At 39.8% G+C, this 21737-nt stretch overlaps 1 protein-coding gene across 1 annotated transcript in view; it reads left to right on the top strand.

Moving 5' to 3' along the window:
• LOC126458343 (adenylyl cyclase 78C-like) overlaps positions 1–21737 on the top strand; it is a 788789-nt gene that overhangs the window by 700895 nt on the left and 66157 nt on the right. Inside the window, exons 13-14 of the mRNA XM_050095308.1 lie at positions 7238–7335; positions 7869–8070. Of these exons, the coding sequence (XP_049951265.1) occupies positions 7238–7335; positions 7869–8070 (300 nt within the window). The remainder of the gene's footprint in view (positions 1–7237; positions 7336–7868; positions 8071–21737) is intronic.

Below are 21737 nucleotides of genomic sequence, written 5' to 3'. Positions count from 1 at the left end.
CCACTTCCCCCAATGATTTTAGAAATTCTAATGGAATGTTATCTATCCCTTCTGCATTATTTGACCGTAAGTCCTCCAAAGCTCTTTTAAATTCCGATTCTAATACTGGATCCCCTATCTCTTATAAATCAACTCCTGTTTCTTCTTCTATCACATCAGACAAATCTTCACCCTCATAGTGGCTTTCAATGTATTCTTTCCACCTATCTGCTCTCTCCTCTGCATTTAACAGTGGAATTCCCGTTGCACTCTTAATGTTACCACCGTTGCTTTTAATGTCACCAAAGGTTGTTTTGACTTTCCTGTATGCTGAGTCTGTCCTTCCAACAATCATATCTTTTTCGATGTCTTCACATTTTTCCTGCAGCCATTTTGTCTTAGCTTCCCTGCACTTCCTATTTATTTCATTCCTCAGCGGCTTGTATTTCTGTATTCCTGATTTTCCCGGAACATGTTTGTACTTCCTCCTTTCATCAATCAACTGAAGTATTTCTTCTGTTACCCATGGTTTCTTCGCAGCTACCTTCTTTGTACCTATGTTTTCCTTTCCAACTTCTGTGATGGCCCTTTTTAGAGATGTCCATTCCTCTTCAACTGTACTGCCTACTGCGCTATTCCTTATTGCTGTATCTATAGTGTTAGAGAACTTCAAACGTATCTCGCCATTCCTTAGTACTTCTGTATCCCACTTCTTTGCGTATTGATTCTTCCTGACTAATGTCTTGAACTTCAGCCTACTCTTCATCACTACTATATTGTGATCTGAGTCTATATCTGCTCCTGGGTACGCCTTACAATCCAGTATCTGATTTCGGAATCTCTGTCTGACCATGATGTAATCTAATTGAAATCTTCCCGTATCTCCCGGCCTTTTCCAAGTATACCTCCTCCTCTTGTGATTCTTGAACAGGGTATTTGCTATTACTAGCTGAAACTTGTTACAGAACTCAATTAGTCTTTCTCCTCTTTCATTCCTTGTCCCAAGCCCATATTCTCCTGTAACCTTTTCTTCTACTCCTTCCCCTACAACTGCATTCCAGTCACCCATGACTATTAGATTTTCGTCCCCCTTTACATACTGCAGTACCCTTTCAATATCCTCATACACTTTCTCTATCTGTTCATCTTCAGCTTGCGACGTCGGCAGGTAGGTCTGTAGGTATGGTAGTAGTAAATTGTTGTATTTGTGTTGGGAAAGAATCAGAGCTGAAAAAAAAACCATAAATAGAAACCATTTAAGGTACTGAAAGCTGGCTAAATCCTGAGATAAGTTCTGCCTAAATTTTTACAAAGTACTTGCAGTCTTCAGAAAGGATAGATTAAATACAGTTGGTGAACAGTTCAAAGACATCTTGAGTCTCTTTTAAAATAGGTACAACACTCATACAGTTATACTTGGTGACTTTAATGTACCCTATTTTTGTTGAAAATACTTGTTTTAACCTTTTGTTAGGCAGGCTTTTTCCAAAAATTATTTTGAACAATTGGTTCAGGAGCCTATGCGAATTGTAAATGGTTGCAAAAGCATACTTGACCCCATACCAACAAATAATCCTGAGTAAATGGACAATATTACGAAAGATACTGAGATGAGTGACCACTAGATCATTGTAGGGAGACTAACTACCATAACATCCAAACCCACCAAAAATAAACATAAAATACGTCTATTTAAAACAGCAGATAAAAATTCCCTTGACATCTTCCTAAGGGGCAGTCTTAATTCCTTCCAAACTAACTACATAAGTGTAGACCAGATGTGTCTTAAATTCAGAGAAATAGTATCGATAACAATTGTGAGATATAACCAAATAAATTAATAAAATGGTACTGATCCCCATGCTACTCAAAACTGGCGAGAACACTATTGCAGGAGCAACAGAAAAAGCATGTAAAATTCAAAAGAATGCAAAATCTCACAAGATTGACGATGTTTTACTGAAGCTCAAAACTTTGCATCAACTTCAAAATTAGATGCTTTTAATAGCCTCCATAACAATACTCTCCCTCAAAATCTGGCAGAAAATACAAAAAGACTCTGGTCAAATGTAAAGTACGCCAGTGGCAGACACAATCAATACCTTCAGTGTGCAATATCTACATGTTGTTGTTGTTGTGGTCTTCAGTCCTGAGACTGGTTTGATGCAGCTCTCCATGCTACTCTATCCTGTGCAAGCTTTTTCATCTCCCAGTACCTACTGCAACCTACATCCTTCTGAATCTGCTTAGTGTATTCATCTCTTGGTCTCCCTCTACGATTTTTACCCTCCACGCTGCCCTCCAATACTAAATTGGTGATCCCTTGATGCCTCAGAACATGTCCTACCAACCGATCCCTTCTTCTGGTCAAGTTGCGCCACAAACTTCTCTTCTCCCCAATCCTATTCAATACTTCCTCATTAGTTATGTGATCTACCCATCTAATCTTCAGCATTCTTCTGTAGCACCACATTTCGAAAGCTTCTATTCTCTTCTTGTCCAAACTATTTATCGTCCATGTTTCACTTCCATACATGGCTACACTCGATACAAATACTTTCAGAAACGACTTCCTGACACTTAAATCAATACTGGATGTTAACAAATTTCTCTTCTTCAGAAACGCTTTCCTTGCCATTGCCAGCCTACATTTTATATCCTCTCTACTTCGACCATCATCAGTTATTTTGCTCCCCAAATAGCAAAACTCCTTTACTACTTTAAGTGCCTCATTTCCTAATCTAATTCCCTCAGCATCGCCCGATTTAATTAGACTACATTCCATTATCCTTGTTTTGCTTTTGTTGATGTTCATCTTATATCCTCCTTTCAAGACACTGTCCATTCCATTCAACTGCTCTTCCAAGTCCTTTGCTGTCTCTGACAGAATTACAATGTCATCGGCAAACCTCAAAGTTTTTATTTCTTCTCCATGAATTTTAATACCTACTCCGAATTTTTCTTTTGTTTCCTTTACTGCTTGCTCAATATACAGATTGAACAACATCGGGGAGAGGCTACAACCCTGTCTTACTCCCTTCCCAACCACTGCTTCCCTTTCATGTCCCTCGACTCTTATAACTGCCATCTGGTTTCTGTACAAATTGTAAATAGCCTTTCGCTCCCTGTATTTTACCCCTGCCACCTTTAGAATTAGAAAGAGAGTATTCCAGTCAACATTGTCAAAAGCTTTCTCTAAGTCTACAAATGCTAGAAACGTAGGTTTGCCTTTCCTTAATCTTTCTTCTAAGATAAGTCGTAAGGTCAGTATTGCCTCACGTGTTCCAGTGTTTCTACGGAATCCAAACTGATCTTCCCCAAGGTTGACTTCTACTGGTTTTTCCATTCGTCTGTAAAGAATTCGTGTTAGTATTTTGCAGCTGTGACTTATTAAGCTGATAGTTCGGTAATTTTCACATCTGTCAACACCTGCTTTCTTTGGGATTGGAATTATTATATTCTTCTTGAAGTCTGAGGGTATTTCGCCTGTCTCATACATCTTCCTCACCAGATGGTAGAGTTTTGTCAGGACTGGCTCTCCCACGGCCATCAGTAGTTCCAATGGAATATTGTCTACTCCGGGGGCCTTGTTTCGACTCAGGTCTTTCAGTGCTCTGTCAAACTCTTCACGCAGTATCATATCTCCCATTTCATCTTCATCTACATCCTCTTCCATTTCCATAATATTGTCATCAAGTACATCGCCCTTGTATAGACCCTCTATATACTCCTTCCACCTTTTGCTTTCCCTTCTTTGCTTAGAACTGGGTTTCCATCTGAGCTCTTGATATTCATACAAGTCGTTCTCTTCTCTCCAAAGGCCTCTTTAATTTTCCTGTAGGCAGTATCTATCTTACCCCTAGTGAGATAGGCCTCTACATCCTTACATTTGTCCTCTAGCCATCCCTGCTTAGCCATTTTGCACTTCCTGTCGATCTCATTTTTGAGACGTTTGTATTCCTTTTTGCCTGTTTCACTTACTGCATTTTTATATTTTCTCCTTTCATCAATTAAATTCAATATTTCTTCAGTTACCCAAGGATTTCTACTAGCCCTCGTCTTTTTACCTACTTGATCCTCTGCTGCCTTCACTACTTCATCCCTCAAAGCTACCCATTCTTCTTCTACTGTATTTATTTCCCCCATTCCTGTCAATTGCTCCCTTATGCTCTCCCTGAATCTCTGTACAACCTCTGGTTCTTTTAGTTTATCCAGGTCCCATCTCCTTAAATTCCCACCTTTTTGCAGTTTCTTCAGTTTTAATCTACAGGTCATAACCAATAGATTGTGGTCAGAGTCCACATCTGCCCCTGGAAATGTCTTACAATTTAAAACCTGGTTCCTAAATCTCTGTCTTACCATTATATAATCTATCTGATACCTTTTAGTATCTCCAGGGTTCTTCCATGTATACAACCTTCTTTCATGACTCTTAAACCAAGTGTTAGTTATGATTATGTTGTGCTCTGTGCAAAATTCTACCAGGCGGCTTCCTCTTTCATTTCTATCCCCCAATCCATATTCACCTACTATGTTTCCTTCTCTCCCTTTTCCTACACTCGAATTCCAGTCACCCATGACTATTAAATTTTCGTCTCCCTTCACAATCTGAATAATTTCTTTTATTTCATCATACATTTCTTCAATTTCTTCGTCATCTGCAGAGCTAGTTGGCATATAAACTTGTACTACTGTAGTATGTGTGGGCTTCGTATCTATCTTGGCCACAATAATGCGTTCACTATGCTGTTTGTAGTAGCTTACCCGCATTACTATTTTCCTATTCATTATTAAACCTACTCCTGCATTACCCCTATTTGATTTTGTGTTTATAACCCTGTAGTCACCTGACCAGAAGTCTTGTTCCTCCTGCCACCGAACTTCACTAATTCCCACTATATCTAACTTCAACCTATCCATTTCCCTTTTTAAATTTTCTAACCTACCTGCCCGATTAAGGGATCTGATATTCCACGCTCCGATCCGTAGAACGCCAGTTTTCTTTCTCCTGATAACGACATCCTCTTGAGTAGTCCCCGCCCGGAGATCCGAATGGGGGACTATTTTACCTCCGGAATATTTTACCCAAGAGGACGCCATCATCATGTAATCATACAGTAAAGCTGCATGCCCTCGGGAAAAATTACGGCTGTAGTTTCCCCTTGCTTTCAGCCGTTCGCAGTACCGGCACGGCAATGCCGTTTTGGTTATTGTTACAAGGCCAGATCAGTCAATCATCCAGACTGTTGCCCTTGCAACTACTGAAAAGGCTGCTGCCCCTCTTCAGGAACCACACGTTTGTCTGGCCTCTCAACAGATACCCCTCCGTTGTGGTTGCACCTACGGTACGGCTATCTGTATCGCTGAGGCACGCAAGCCTCCCCACCAACGGCAAGGTCCATGGTTCATGGGGGGAATATCTACATTCAATGTGCAATATCAGTGGTAATGCTACCCATGACAGTGCCACTAAAGCATAGTTACTGAATATGGATTTTCAAAATTTCTTCACCAAGTTGATATTCCAAAATTTGAATCAAGAACTACAGCCAACATGAATAACATGGAAGTAGATATCCTCATTGTAAAGAAACAACTCAAATCACTTAATGAAGGCAAGTATTATGGTTCAGATTGTGTGCCATTAGATTCCTTTCAGAGTATGCTGTTATAATAGCTCCATACTTAGCAATCATGTATAACCACTTGCTTGATGAAAGATCGTTACGCAAAGACTGGAAAGTTGCACAGATCACACCAATACCAAAGAAAGGAAGTATGAGTAATCCGATGAATTATAGACCCATAGTGCTAATGTCAATTTGGTGTAGGATTTTGGAATTTACACTGTGTTCGAACCTTATGAATTAGCTCAAAGGTAATAGTGTCTTGACACATAGCACAGATCATAAAATATCATTCATGTGAAACATAACTAACTCTTTATTTACACAAAGTAATGAGTACTTTCAACAGGGGATCTCAGACTGATTACATATTTATAGATTTCCAGAAGACTTTTTATACCATACCTCACAAGCTGCTTCTAATCAAATTGCATCTCTAGGGAGTACCATCTCAGTTGTGCAATTAGATTCGTGATTTTCTGTCAGAAGGGTCACATTTCATACTAATTGACCGAAAGCCATCAGGTACAGCAAAAGTGAGATCTGGCATTCCCCAAGGGTGTATTATAAACCCTCTGCTATTTCTAATCTATATAAATAATTGGAAGACTGAGCTGCCATCATAGATTGCTTGCAAATGGAACTGTCATTCACTGCCTGGTATAAAGTCATAAGAAGGTCAAAACCAATTGCAAAATGATTTACACAAGGTATCTGTATTGTGTGAAAAATTGCAGTTGAACCTAAATAATGAAAAGTGTGAGTAATCCATGTGACTGCTTAAAGGACTCCATGGAATTTGATTACAAGATATATCACACTAATCTAAAGGTTGTCAATTCACCTATATACCTAGGGATAACAGTTGCGAACAATTTAAACTGGAACGTCACATAGAAAATGTTATGGGGAGTGCATACCAATTATTGTGTTTCATTGGCAGTACACTTAGAAGATGAAACAAATCAACTGAAGAGACTACCTACACTGTGCATACCTGTCCTCAGGTAGATTAGTGCTGTGCAGTATGGGGTTCTTACCAGATAGCGTTGATGGAGTACATAAAAAAGGTATAAGAAGGGAAGTTTATTTTGTACTATCATGAAACAGGGAGGGAGTACCATAGATATAGGTGAATTGGATAGCAACAGAGGCATTTTTCATTGTGATGAGATCTTTTCATGGAATTCCAATCTCCAACTTTCTCCTCCGAATGTGAAAATATTTTGTTGATGCTCATCTACATCGGGAGAATAGATCATCTTAATAAAACAAGAGAAATCAGAGCTCATTCAGAAACATATAAGTGTTCATTTTTCCCATGTGTGGTTTGAGGGTGGAATGGTAAAGTGTGAATTGCAGAGTAATTATGTAGATGTAGATGAACTACATATATGTTGTATTTTGTAGTTTACTGTAAACCACGTGTCAAAGTGTGTGAGCAGCTCTGCTTAGCTGAAATCTTAACAAAATGTGTGGTCTACTTAATGTCTAATATGATTCTAGCAGTAGAGTGGTAGCCTGATTTTCTAGCAGACTAGCATTGTTATTTTATTATTTTTTTTAGTTATTACTTTAAATTTAAGCATTGAAGTGCAGTAGGCAATAATAACAAAAGAAATTGGTTTCAGTTTTGTCAACTGCGGGAAGATATGTTCAAATCCAACATGCTGTGCTGCTTCATAATATGGATCTTTGTTGTTATATGCCAAGCTATTATCTTGCCAAGGTAAGCTCTACAGATTTTGAAAATTTGCATTATGTTTTACCAACATATGTGTACTAGAAATAGTTACCAGAGGTTAGGCCTCATAAACCTGATAGGCAGGAGTTTGGGGGGGGGGGGGGGGGGTTACAGTATTCACGAGGCATAGAGACCTATTCCAAATAAGAGCAACACCAACTAGTGTAAAATGTCAGATGGCTGTGATGATAATAATGATTAGATATGTTGTTGTACACATATAGGGATTTTTCCGGTTTTACAAATAGTTTTTAGCTGCACTACAGAGATGGAAATTCCAAAATTTCATTTATTTTTCTAAGGCTCTAGTGAAGGACACCTGTGTATGCCGTGGAGATGAATAGTTTCATTCCTAAGGAATTTCCTTGAAAGTCTTTATTAAAGCCCATTGGAAGTATTTTCCATTACAAAGTGATTGCTAAATTTCTTCTGTATATCTTGTTTCATTCGATATGTTTGCTTTGTAGCAATAAAGCCATTAACAACTGCCTTAATTTTGCCATGTCTTCTGTTCACAGTTCGGTGGTACTGATAATGACACTGTCAGTGACTACTTTTCTGCTAACCTGTGCACTCGTCCTCGTAATGGCTGAGGAATTTCAGCAGCTACCTGTTGTCCTGCAGACAATGTCCAGTGTCCTCGTGCATCACCGCAACAGACGCACTGCCTTCATATGTGGTGTTGTCGCCCTTATGGCAGTCACTGCATCTGTCAGTCTGGTTAGAACAACAAATTTCTCCTTCACTTTTATTTTCAAGTTAAATACATTTATGCTACATACTATAAATTAAAATGGTCAGGCATCAAGACAAAAGGTGGAACATTTCAAGGAAAACAGTTACTCATGAAAAGAACGTGTTACATCCAAATTTATGGAGATACAGGCTTTCCTGTTAAACTGGAAGAAAGGACGTGTACGATAGTCACCATAGAGAACAGTTTGTTCAAGAAGTGAACACTTGGATCCAAACACACACACACACACACACACACACACACACACACACACACACACACACACACACACACACAAACAAATCTGCACTGTATGGCGACAGCAAGATAGCCAAATTAGATCATTAAGAAAATTGAAGGATCAGTAGGTAACATCTGTTGAAGAGTCTAAAGGTGTAGGTAATAGACTGTTTCTCATGCAGTGGAAGGAAGAAGTACATTCTATATTAGATGCATTTCGAAACATGGGAAAAATTGTGCAGTAAACGGAAATAATTGGTAGTTATTTTGACCTGATGGATAGTTTATTAGGGAACATGCAAATAAATATGCAAATTTATGACATGGAAGTAAGGCTAGATTGTAATGTTTCTCCAAAATCAAGGTTATAGTAAGTGCTAACTCAAATACAAGAAATAAGCTACATCTTGTGGAAAAAACTATTTCTGTGTTTCTGAAGTGATATAGGAAAACTAAACAGACTCTAAATCATGATCTTTGATTGCAGAATTAATTATCGTGCAAATCCAGTATGCCCAAACATTTGCCACGTTAGTCAGTCTTGAGAAGACAGTTGAGGGTTTAAAGCCATTAGTAAAGCTGACAGAGTATATTAAAGAGGAATCTAAGAATCTCGAGATCAGTTTATCCCAGAGTATGATAGTAAATGCTGATAGTTTTTTATTGTAAAAAATGGAAGTGCTGTTAAGTGCTAACCATTTTGACATTGGTGAAAATTTCAAGCAATCTGTTGCAAGATGAAAAACAGTATAGAGGAAGCAATCCTAGTACTATGATAATCATCACATGAGTGTCCTATGGTGGGACACACAGCTGGAAATTCAGCTGTTTTTTCGTGGGACATAATGGTGCCAAGCTATACGGTTTCAGTCACTTTGTCATTCATTCCTTTCCTCCATTCATTCATTCATTCATCCATCATGTTCCATATATCCCCTCAAGAATGAGAGAATTCAGGGATGTGGAATGAGTTAAGGTATACATAAATGAAAGGTTTGAAAGTATAATAAAATTTGATACAGTAAGGATGGCAACAGTCATAATGTAAGTATCATTGCTTGTTAGTAGGTTTAATGTGAACAGAAGTGTGGAGTTGACTCTCAGTAAGAATGAGGTCGACATCAAGGAAGGTGGCATGGTATTCAGAATAGGGCCATTTGAAATTTAACTGGGAGAATGTGTTGGAGACTGTAGGAATTTTAACCCTCATCGTGAGTCCATATGCCAAATATATCATCTAAACCAAGCCAGGGGCTGAAAGCTTATGGATCCCAGGAAAGCCCCCTCTGACCAACCCAGGAAATGGTTGACATGGGAAGGAACCATTCCAGTTCCCATGACCATGCCCCAGATCTATCTGTATGCCTGCCCCTCAAAGGTAAAGTAGTTGTTGGTAATGTTCAGCAGCAGACAGACCATGTACATGGAGGACATCAGTATAGAGCATGGTAGCATCTGTGGTGACAAAGGAGTCATGTGATGGGTATGGGATGGCCACAGATTTCAGACAGTCTAGGAAATGGTTGGTGTCTTTAACATAGTCTTTGTAGGTGTGATCAACAAAATCAGATATACACTGATCAGCCAGAAAATTATGACCATGGACCTGCTATTGATATAAACCCATCCAGGCGATAGCACCGTCCCCTGGCAAGCGATGACTGCTAGTCAGACACACTCACTGAGCAGGTAGTATCAGTGAGCATGCTGTCCATGTGTAGAATGGGGCCGGCCGGGGTGGCCGAGCAGTTCTAGGTACTACAGTCTGGAACCGGCGACCGCTACGGTCGCAGGTTCGAATCCTGCCTCAAGCATGGATGTGTGTGATGTCCTTAGGTTAGTTACGTTTAAGTAGTTCTAAGTTATAGGGGACTGATGACCAAAGAAGTTAAGTCCCATAGTGCTCAGACCATTTGAACCATTTTGTAGAATGGGAAAGGCACACAATCTATATGAGTTTGACCAAGGGCAGATTGTGAGGGCCTGGACGCTCGGTACAGCATTTCGGAAACTGCACAACTTGTTGGGTGTTCAAGAAGTGCTGTGGTGAGTGTCTTCAACACATGGTGAAACTAAGGTGAAACTATGTCCAGACATTGTGGGGTTGGGTGGCCACCCATATTACAGATGTCAGACATCGTAGGCTTAGCAGACTGGTAAAACAGGGCAGGCAATGAACTGTGGTGGAACTAACATAATACTTTTAACACAGGGCAGAGTAAAAGTGTGTCTGAACAAACAGTACACTGGCCACTCCAAAGGTTGGTCCTTCCCAACCAGTGACCCGTACATGTGCCAACGTTAACACCATGACATCGGCAATTATGACTGAAGTGGACAAGTGACCATCAGCACTAAACATTGGTGCTGTGGCAGAGTGTTGCATGGTGGGAAGTATCCTGATATCTTCTTCATCATATGATGGCTGGATGTGAGTCCATTGTTTTCCAGGGAACAGCTCTTTGACATCTGTATTGCATGACAAAGACAAGCTGGCAGCGGTTCCATCATGCTCTGGGGAACATTCACATGGGCATCCATGAGTCCAATGGAGCTCGTGCAAAGCACTGTGGTGGCCAAGGAGTATCGTACACTTGTACAGACCGTATACACCCCTTCACGACAATCATGTTTCCCAACGACTGTGGTAATCCTTAACGAGATGATGCACCATACCACAAGGCCAGGAGTGTGATGGAGGTAACTCAGGAAGGGAGAGTGCCTTACATGAGAGGTTGAGAACACTGTAAAGTTGTGGGTGGTGATCATGAGTTATCGTTGCTCTTGGAGGCAGCAGTAAAGCCTAGCAGATTTTCAGAACGTTGGCCAAGCTATATTTTCTATTCCTGTCCCTCTCTAGGTCACTAAACAGCTGTATCCCGTACCAGTAACTATCACTCCTCTTCTATAAACTAAGCATTGTCAGTAATCTCTGTCTTGCATAATTACTGTATGTACCACCTCTAAGCTCTCAGGTTTTCAAGTTTCGTTTAGTGCAGCCCCCAACAATCAATCTTTCCTTCTAATCCCTTATGGCAAGTCTCTGGGTGACTTTCCCAAACTCTCCCCATTTCCTATTCCTTGCTAGTTCTGTTTCTTTCAGTCCTCTTCCTTCCCCTTCAAATCATACTCCAGAAGAAGGAGTCACTGGCTCTGAAAGCTTGCAAATTTCCTTGATCTACATGTGTATGTGCTCTCCTGCTGCCGTTTGCTGAGAAGATTTTTCATCTGTCCAGTTACATTATAGAAATTTAATCTTATACTGTGTTATCATTAAACTATCGCTCTACTGCTTAGTGCTGTATGCTGTCTAAATTTAATCCAGTAAATTAGAAATAAATTGGCGATATGTCAGCTTTCTTTTCATCCATTTCAGCACTTTAAGGCTGATAGTTTTGTAAAGTTTAAGGACCGATAATTGGCTCCAAATGCAGCAGATATGAATTCTAATGACAGCACAGTTACTTTAAGTTATGTGAAAGGATACTGGAAACTGCAGGATATTTGTGTTGTAGCAAGAGCAAACACAATGTATGGAACACAGTACTTTATAGAGCAACAAGTAAGATAGTAGTGCATAGTAAGGCCACCATATATCTCCTATTGATAGCTCAATACAGGGTGTATACGACCCGGGACAACCGGGAGATCCAGGAAAAACCTGGGAATTTTTTCATCCGGGGAGAAAACTGGGAAAGACCCAGGAATCTTTTAGAATTGTGTATGAGTAGAACCTTCTCCCACTTCTGGCTACAGAAATGTGGCTGTTGGCTGAATAGAATAGAATATTTTTATTAGCCTTTCAGTATTTTTCGTACAATTGGCTTCGTCAAAGTTTACAGAGGGTTTTAGTTTCAGTGCCGTGTAAGCAGCAAGCAGCTAGATGCAACCGGGAAAAATTTTACTGCTGCACCCAAGCTGCCACCAGATTCACATATGTGCAGCACAGGCCCAGTACGCCAGTGGGGGGGGGGGGGGGGGGGGGGGGGCAAATTGAGGGGAAAAACTGTGTTTCACAAAGTGACTACCGTCCAGCGCACGTTAGTCTATCAATTATTCATATGACTTTGAAACACATCCCTGTCAGTTTTTGAAATTTTTTGAACACATTCTAAGTTGATTTCTGAATGAATCGTAAGTTGATTTGTGAATGCGTGCATAGTGTACATCATGTCTGTCTCAGGGGAATCCTCGTCGCATGTAAAAACAAACTTTCCTACAGACAATAGGGCATATACGAGCTGAGCGGAGTAAGGCCGAACGGATGAGTGACAACCGTTGTCTGATTGTGTGGTTGATTGGGTTTGCGAATGATGAGCGTTGTTATAATTACTAGCTAAATCCATAGATTCAGACTACAGGAGTGGAAATAAACAAATAACAGGTAAGAAAGATTATGTATTACCTTCTCAGTGTATCTAAGATAAGGAAATTTTGACAGAAAATCTTTGGCTAGATCGCTATACTAGTAAGGGCTAGTTGTATAGTTCCCGGCTAGCAGCCGCTTTTAATTCTGTTCTGGAAGAAGCACGGAAAACGCATTTTACGAACACGTAGCAACGCCTAACCGGAGAATAATCGCGTGATAACTAAACCGGTGATTCTGGCAGAGTTAGTGGAGTTAACCTGCGAATAAGCTTTGACATTGGCAGGAATAGTTACAGAATTAGTGATAACAAGACTGTTTGTTAGAACGACGAAGGAGAAGCAATGGGGACATCACATAAATTATGGAACAACATGACGATTCCACGTTTGTATAAAAATTTCGTACTACTACTTTCCGATCTCATACTAGAGAAATTGGAGCGTATGATTGAAGTGTGAAACTATTTCCTAATGTAAGGCTTTTTGCTTGTAGTAGGCCTAAGGTCCATGAACGATGGACCTCGCAGTTGGTGGGGACGCTTGCGTGCCTCAGCGATACAGATGGCCGTACCGTAGGTGCAACCACAACGGAGGGGTATCTGTTGAGAGGCCAGACAAACGTGTGGTTCCTGAAGAGGGGCAGCAGCCTTTTCAGTAGTTGCAGGGGCTGATCTGGCCTTGTAACACTAACCAAAAGGGCCTTGCTGTGCTGGTATTGCGAACTGGGGAAACTACAGCCGTAATTTTTCCCGAGGGCATGCAGTTCTACTGTATGGTTAATGATGATGGCGTCCTCTTGGGTAAAATATTCCGGAGGTAAAATAGTCCCCCATTCAGATCTCCAGGTGGGGACTACTCAAGAGGACGTTGTTATCAGGAGAAAGAAAACTGGCATTCTACGGATCAGAGCGTGGAATGTCAGATTCCTTAATCAGGCAGGTAGGTTAGAAAATTTAAAAAGGGAAATGGATAGGTTAAAGTTAGATATAATCAGAATTAGTGAAGTTCGGTGGCAGGAGGAACAAGACTTTTGGTCATGTAAATACAGGGTTATAAATACAAAGTCAAATAGGAGTAATGCAGGAGTAGGTTTAATAATGAATAAAAAAATAGGAATGCGGGTAAGCTACTACAAACAGCATAGTGAACGCATTATTGTGGCCAAGATAGACACAAAGCCCACACCTACTACAGTAGTACAAGTTTATATGCCAACTAGCTCTGCAGATGACGAAGAAATTGAAGAAATGTATGATTAAATAAAAGAAATTATGCAGATAGTAAAGGGAGACAAAAATTTAATAGTCATGGGTGACTGGAATTCGGTAGTAAGAAAAGGGAGAGAAGGAAACATAGTAGGTGAATATGGATTGGGGGGTAAGAAATGAAAGACGAAGCCGCCTGGTAGAATTTTGCACAGAGCACAACTTAATCATAGCTAACACTTGGTTCAAGAATCATAAAAGAAGGTTGTATACATGGAAGAATCCAGAAGATACTGACAGGTTTCAAATAGATTATATAATGGTAATACAGAGATTTAGGAACCAGGTTTTAAATTGTAAGACATTTCCAGGGGCAGATGTGGACTCTGGCCACAATCTATTGGTTATGAACTGTAGATTAAAACTAAAGAAACTACAAAAAGGTGGGAATTTAAGGAGATGGGACCTGGATAAACTGACTAAACCAGAGGTTGTACAGAGTTTCAGGGAGAGCATAAGGGAACAATTGACAGGAATGGGGGAAAGAAATACAGTAGAAGAAGAATGGATAGCTTTGAGGGATGAAGTAGTGAAGGCAGCAGAGGATCAAGTAGGTAAAAAGACGAGGGCTAGTTGAAATCATTGGGTAACAGAAGAAATATTGAATTTAATTGATGAAAGGAGAAAATATAAAAACGCAGTAAATGAAGCAGGCAAAAAGGAATACAAACGTCTAAAAAAGGGAACGACAGGAAGTGCAAAATGGCTAAGCAGGGATGGCTAGAGGACAAATGTAAGGATGTAGAGGCTTATCTCACTAGGGTTAAGATAGATACTGCCTACAGGAAAATTAAAGAGACTTTTGGAGAAAGGAGAACCACTTGTATGAATATCAAGACCTCAGATGGAAACCCAGTTCTAAGCAAAGAAGGGAAAGCAGAAAGGTGGGAGGAGTATATAGAGGGTCTATACAAGGGTGATGTATTTGAGGACAATATTATGGAAATGGAAGAGGATGTAGATGAAGATGAAATGGGAGATATGATACTGCGTGAAGAGTTTGACAGAGCACTGAAAGGCCAAAGTCGAAACAAGGCCCCGTGAGTAGATAACATTCCATTAGAACTACTGACGGCCTTGGGAGAGCCAGTCCTGACAAAACTCTACCATCTGGTGAGCAAGGTGTATGAGACAGGTGAAATACCCTCAGACTTCAAGAAGAATATAATAATTCCAGTCCCAAAGAGAGCAGATGTTGACAGATGTGAAAATTACCGAACTATCAGTTTAATAAGTCACGGCTGCAGAATACTAAAGCAAATTCTTTACAGACGATTGGAAAAACTAGTAGAAGCCGACCTCAGGGAAGATCAGTTTTGATTCCGTAGAAATATTGGAACACGTGAGGCAATACTGACCTTATGACTTATCTTGGAAGCTAGATTAAGTAAAGGCAAACCTACATTTCTAGCATTTGTAGACTTAGAGAAAGCTTTTGACAATGTTGACTGAAATACTCTCTTTCAGATTCTGTAGGTGGCAGGGGTAAAATACAGGGAATGAAAGGCTATTTACAATTTGTACAGAAACCAAATGGCAGTTATAAGAGTTGAGGGGCATGAAAGGGAAGCAGTGGTTGGGAAGGGAGTGAGGCAGGGTTGTAGTCTCTCCCCGATGTTATTCAATCTGTATATTGAACAAGCAGTGAAGGAAACAAAAAATTCAGAGTAGGTATTAAAATCCATGGAGAAGAAATAAAAACCTTGAGGTTTGCCGATGACATTGTAATTCTGTCAGAGTCAGCAAAGGACTTGGAAGAGCAGTTGAACAGAATGGATAGCATCTTGAAAGGGGGATATAAGATGAACATCAACAAAAGCAAATGGGGAGCAAAATAACTGATGATGGTCGAAGTAGAGAGGATATAAAATGAAGACTGGCAATGGCAAGGAAAGCGTTTCTGAAGAAGAGAAATTTGTTAACATCGAGTATAGATTTAATTGTCAGGAAGTCATTTCTGAAAGTATTTGTATGGAGTGTAGCCATGTATGGAAGTGAAATGTGGATGATAAATAGTTTGGACAAGAAGAGAATAGAAGCTTTCGAAATGTGGTGCTACAGAAGAATGCTGAAGATTTGATGGGTAGATCACATAACTAATGAGGAGGTATTGAATAGGATTGGGGAGAAGAGAAGTTTGTGGCACAACTTGACTAGAAGAAGGGATCGATTGGTAGGACATGTTCTGAGGCATCAAGGGATCACCAATTTAGCATTGGAGGGCAGTGTGGAGGGTAAAAGTCTTAGAGGGAGACCAAGAGATTAATACACCAAGCAGATTCAGGAGGATGTAGGTTGCAGTAAGTACTGGGAGATGAAGAAGCTTGCACAGGATAGAGTAGCATGGAGAGCTGCATCAAACCAGTCTCAGGACTGAAGACCACAACAACAAGAACATAGGCCTAATAGGCATTTGATATTGGTACTTTGTGAATTATATTCTGTTGTTACAAAAAAGACCGTTTGTGCCAAAACAGTCTCATTTATTTGGTGTGTATTGCAATTGTTGCAGTATTAGAAAGGCCTATTTTGTTTTATCTAGCATAGAGTGACAAAATAGACGTAATCAGATCGGGAAATTGACACCAGCCTTGGGTCCTGTTTGCATTAACAGCTTTTTCAGTATTAGACAACGACATTTTGACTTTTCATGTAGCAAAACATTTGATGAACTTTGATGAGGTAATAGATTCTTTCACAGAAACAAAAGCAGGCCATGTAAAGCTGTAGCAAGATTAGTTAAAGAAATGTGTATTGTCTTGCTTGTCTCATGTCTTTACTGGGTTTATGTATCCTATATTTAATTTTATGTCGCAACAAGTTGTTAGCTGATAGGGAATAAAGAGTGCAAATTTTCTGAAGAGTTTTAAAAAAAAAGGGACAGGATGTCAAACCGGCCAGTTGTAAGCAGGAGAGGCACCACAAGACATTTTAGTTTCCACTGTCCTGAATATGGTTGGATGGCATCCATTACAAAATATACACGTTTCAATTCAACAGAGCGAAGTACAGTGATGCGTGATAGAAGAATGCTGTGTGAGGAGGTGAGGCACTGCCCTTTGGCACACTTATGACCAAATAACATGTCTTACATTTCCTCAAACACACATGTTTTATGCATCAGACTCTTCAGAAAGGTGTGCTCTACAAAATGAACATATTTTTGAAAATTCGATTTTTTAAATTTTTGACGTCCTGTCTCAAACACTCGAGGGAGTGGCGGGGTATTGTACCGGTTCAGAAATATCGTAGATCCAGGGCTGATGCACAGAGCAATCTGAGTTACAGTGGGGTAATAGGTAGCCTCCATGTGACCAGTGTTTACATTTAGTGATTTTGCTGTTTCCTCTTCATTTACTGCTCTCACGTCAAATGAAAACAAAACAGATTTCCTGATTTCCACCTTTCTGACAGTCAAGCATTAATTGCCTTGCAGAACAATGAAGTTATTTTTGTTGGTTTACTAAAGATATTTTCTTTTTAATTCCACACACTGTTCGCTGCCTTTCAAGTGCAAGTTTTCAACTTCTAGCACGTATGGCATTATGCCATAATAAAGAACCAAACATGAGATAACACAGTACTGGTACTCCAAGAAAATTACATCCTGAAAACCACATTGAAAAGCTTAATATCGGGTTGTGGCCTAATTAACTGGGAATATGGACAGACAAATGTGCACTTTAAATGTGCACATTTTAGTATGGCTATCGAAATTCCAATCTCTTGGAGTATCCTCTGATGTCTTGTTTCTTCTATGACATAATGTACGATCTTTTACTGTTTTACACGTACGAGCATACAGGCTCCCTACGACATCATAGCTGTGGAAGCGCGGTGACGCCTGTCATCTGGCGCTCTCTGGCAACTGCAGAAACGAACCTATTTCTAACAGGTCACGGGAAAATATTCCGAATGGTGGTTGAAAAGCGTTACCATCAAAGTACCGTTCTGGCAGTTACAACGGAGCTATGTGCGATAATGTACGATGAATTTCTTAAATCACAGAGCGTTTGACTCTCGTTTAAAAATCAACTCATTGATGATGAACCATTTAGATGAATTTCGAGCCCAGAAGATCAGACATTTAAGTTGTTATTAAAAATTTTACGATCACATCTGAACGAATTCAAAAGTAATAGCAGTGTACATGGCTACAACACTAGGAGAAAGGATGATCTTCACTACTCAAGATTAAATGTAACTTTGGCTCAGAAGGGGGTAAATTACGCTGCCACAAAAGTCTTCGGTCACTTACCTAATAGCATCAAAAGTCTGACAGATAGCCATATAGCATTTCTTAATGGCAACTCCTTCTACTCATTAGATGAAGATGAATTTTTGGATATAGTAAGTGGGTAATTTCCCAACCTCCAAAAAAAAAAAAAAAAAAAAAAAAAAAAAAAAAAAAAAAAAAATTGTCTAATGTAATATCTTGTGTAGACACCTTTTATTAACCTGACACATTCCACATCATTACGAAGTGTCGTATTCATGATCTATGGAACAATTACTAATCTAATCTAATCTGTGATATATCTTAAATTGTAATAAGTGCATAAAAGACCAACGTTGTATGTGAAAGCTTAGCTTCTCTTGCAGCATATTAATCTTACAGACCAATATTTTATCTATATTAATTTAAACCTTTAACTTTTTCTCTTTGTGCGTTCGCGCTACTTAACAGTGTGTCCTAAGCTCTGAATACCCGCTGTCATCGGCTGGCGAGATCACATGACATGAGCTATGACTGGCTTACAAAAGTGCATCGCAATCTCGACTTCAATGCTTCAGAAAGTAACATGTGGTGTTTGGTAGAATTCGAATTTATACTTTCATAATACGAAAATATGCAGCGTATATGTTGCTGCACATCAAAGATCTTTCCAAAATCGGTTTTTCCCCTGTCTTTAGTTTTATAAAGCGCCAGGAAATTCTACTCCCATGTATAAAACCATAATCATTCAAAGGACTTATACAATTCTACTCCCATGTATAAAACCATAATCATTCAAAGGACTTATACAGTTCCGAGAGAAAATATACTGTCAGTTAACAGGGAAAAAGTATATTTTCAACTGGGAGAAAGTGTATTTTTAACCGGGAAATCCGGGAGAAATCCAGGAATTTTTTTTTCCTTGTCCACGTATACACCCTGCAATACTCACGTGATTAAAATGGTATTTCTCAAAGAATAGTGTTACTTACATTTCTAAATACTGCATCATATTTACACTACATTATTACTTGTCATGCAGCTTTATGATTAACACTGTTGTTTGCCATGTTGGCAAGTTCTACTTGTGAGTCACCTCAGTACTTAACAGCCTGTCTTTTTCTTCAGGTATTATAAAGTAAACAGCTGTTATGACTATATGTCTAAATCTAATTTCCCATACATCTCACACACTGGCAGTGTCGTGTGTAAGATGTCTCAATAAGCTGTTGTCAATCTACTCACATGTACAAAATAAAGTGTCTGTTCTGAATAGTTTGCTTGGCAGTATGTGAGAGCATAGTTACCTGGTTTTATGTTCTGTAATTTGATTTATATTCAGCTATATCAGTGATGTATTGTGAATAGTCAGCTGCTATGGTTGAGCGGTTCTAGGCGCTTCAGTATGGAATCACGAAGCTGCTACGGTCGCAGGTTCGAATCCTGCCTCGGGCATGGATGTGTGTGATGTCCTTAGGTTAGTTAGGTTTAAGTAGTTCTAAGTCTAGGGGACTGATGACCTCAGATGTTAAGTCCCATAGTGCTTAGAGCCATTTGAACCATTTTATTGTGAACATGCCTTGCCATTTTCTCTTTATTTTTGACCTCGTGTAACGTCTGCTAATAGCAAGTGTGTGATCATATATAGGTGTACACTCAAAAATGACTACTAGGTTGTTGATGATCCACTGCAGTGAGTGAAGCACCTTATTTAAAAACCATGCAGCCTCAGCAGGATCATAACTTCTTGTAATTTATGCTGATGGCTGCGGTCCATATCACAAGAAAAACATTAGTCCACTTCACTTGTCCAACTATTTAGAAAGTGCAGTCATTTGTGTGTGTGCATGGGAGGTGGGGAGGGGTCACATGTGCTTGTGGTGATTACTTTCTTCTCTCCTCCATCAAATGCATCCAGTAAGTAATAACTAACTAAATTGAGTTTAGGTCAGCAATGCCCATATAAGACAACAAGTGTCTGGCAGAGTTCTTAGGTAGGTTACTGCTGCTACAATGGCAGGTTATTAAGATTCAAGCAAGTTTGAATGTGGTGTTATAGTCAGCATATGAACGATGGGATGCAGCATCTCCGAGGTAGCAATAAAGTGTATCATGAATATCAGGAATCTGGTAAAACATCATATATCTGACATTACTACGGCTGGAAAATAATCCTACAAGAATGGGACCAACGATGACTGAAGAGAATTCTTCAACGTGACACAAGTGCAACCCTTCCACAGATTGCTGCAGATTTCAGTGCTGGGCCATCAACAAGTGTCACTGTGCAACCATTCAGCAAAACATCATCGACATGGGCTTTTAGAGCTCAAGGCCCACTCGTGTACCCTTGATGACTGCAAGACACAAGGCTTTAGGCCCCACCTGGGACTGTAAACACCAATATTGGTCTGTTGATGACTGGAAAAATGTTGCCTGGTCAGACGAGTCTCGTTTTAAATCTCATTGAGCAGATGGACATGTACTGGTATGGAGAGAACCTCATGAATCCATGGACCCTGCATGTCAGCATGGAACTGTTCAAGCTGGTGGAATCTTTGTAAGGGGAGAGGGGGGAGGGTGCTATTAGAGTGATATGGGACCCTGGATATGTCTAGATGTGACTCTTGACAAGTGACACATACGTAAGCATTCTGTCTGATCATCTGCACCCATCTATGTCCATTGTGCATTCCAACAGACTTGGGCAATTCCAGCAGGTCAATGCGACACCCCACATGTCCATAATTGCTACAGAGTGGCTCCAAGAACACTCTTCTGAGTTTAAATACTTCTGCTGGCCACCAAACTCCAAAGACATGAACATTATTGAGCATATCTGGGATGCCTTGCTACATGCTCTTCAGAAGAGATCTCCACCCCTCATAGTCTTACTGGTTTGTGGACAGCCCTGCAGGATTCATGGTGTCAGTTCCCTCCGGCAGTACCTCAGACATTAGTTGAGTCCATGCCATGTCATGTTGCAGCACTTCTGTGTGCTTGTGGGGGCCATATACGATATTAGGCAGGTGTACCAGTTTCTTTGGCTCTTCAGTGTATTTAAACTTCTTAGATGTGAATAAGACATCATCATGGTAGATGTTAACAGTTTCCTTTTCAGGTCCCAGATGCTGTATTGTTACATGAAACAGCAATATTCAGGCTGTAGCTTTTATCATTCTGATAAAAATGCAGTCTTGATATCTGTCACTTATTCCAGTTCAATTAAAAGCATTGGTAACATTATAATCAGATTGGTAACATAAACTTTTCCAAGACACTTATGATTTTGTAAAGTATGCAAAACTAATACTGGCATTTTGAAAGAGACTGACGCTATATACAGTGAAGACTGACTGAAGCACAGCATAAGGCACTTACTTAAAATACTTTCACAGGACAATTTTTACAAAAGATTAAAATGCAGTGTGCTTAATTATTTAATAACAGTATAAAAGACAGGAATACAAATAATTTAGGGTCTTTAGGTTACAACTCACCAGAACAGTTGGAAATATTGAGCCATCAGTAGGCACGTAAACAATACTGAGAACTTGGCCAT

The sequence above is a fragment of the Schistocerca serialis genome, chromosome 2 (assembly GCF_023864345.2).
Source record: "Schistocerca serialis cubense isolate TAMUIC-IGC-003099 chromosome 2, iqSchSeri2.2, whole genome shotgun sequence".
Classification (NCBI taxonomy): Eukaryota; Metazoa; Arthropoda; class Insecta; order Orthoptera; family Acrididae; genus Schistocerca; species Schistocerca serialis.
Note: the sequence above shows the minus strand (reverse complement) of the source record. Positions and strands in the feature narration are given on the sequence as shown.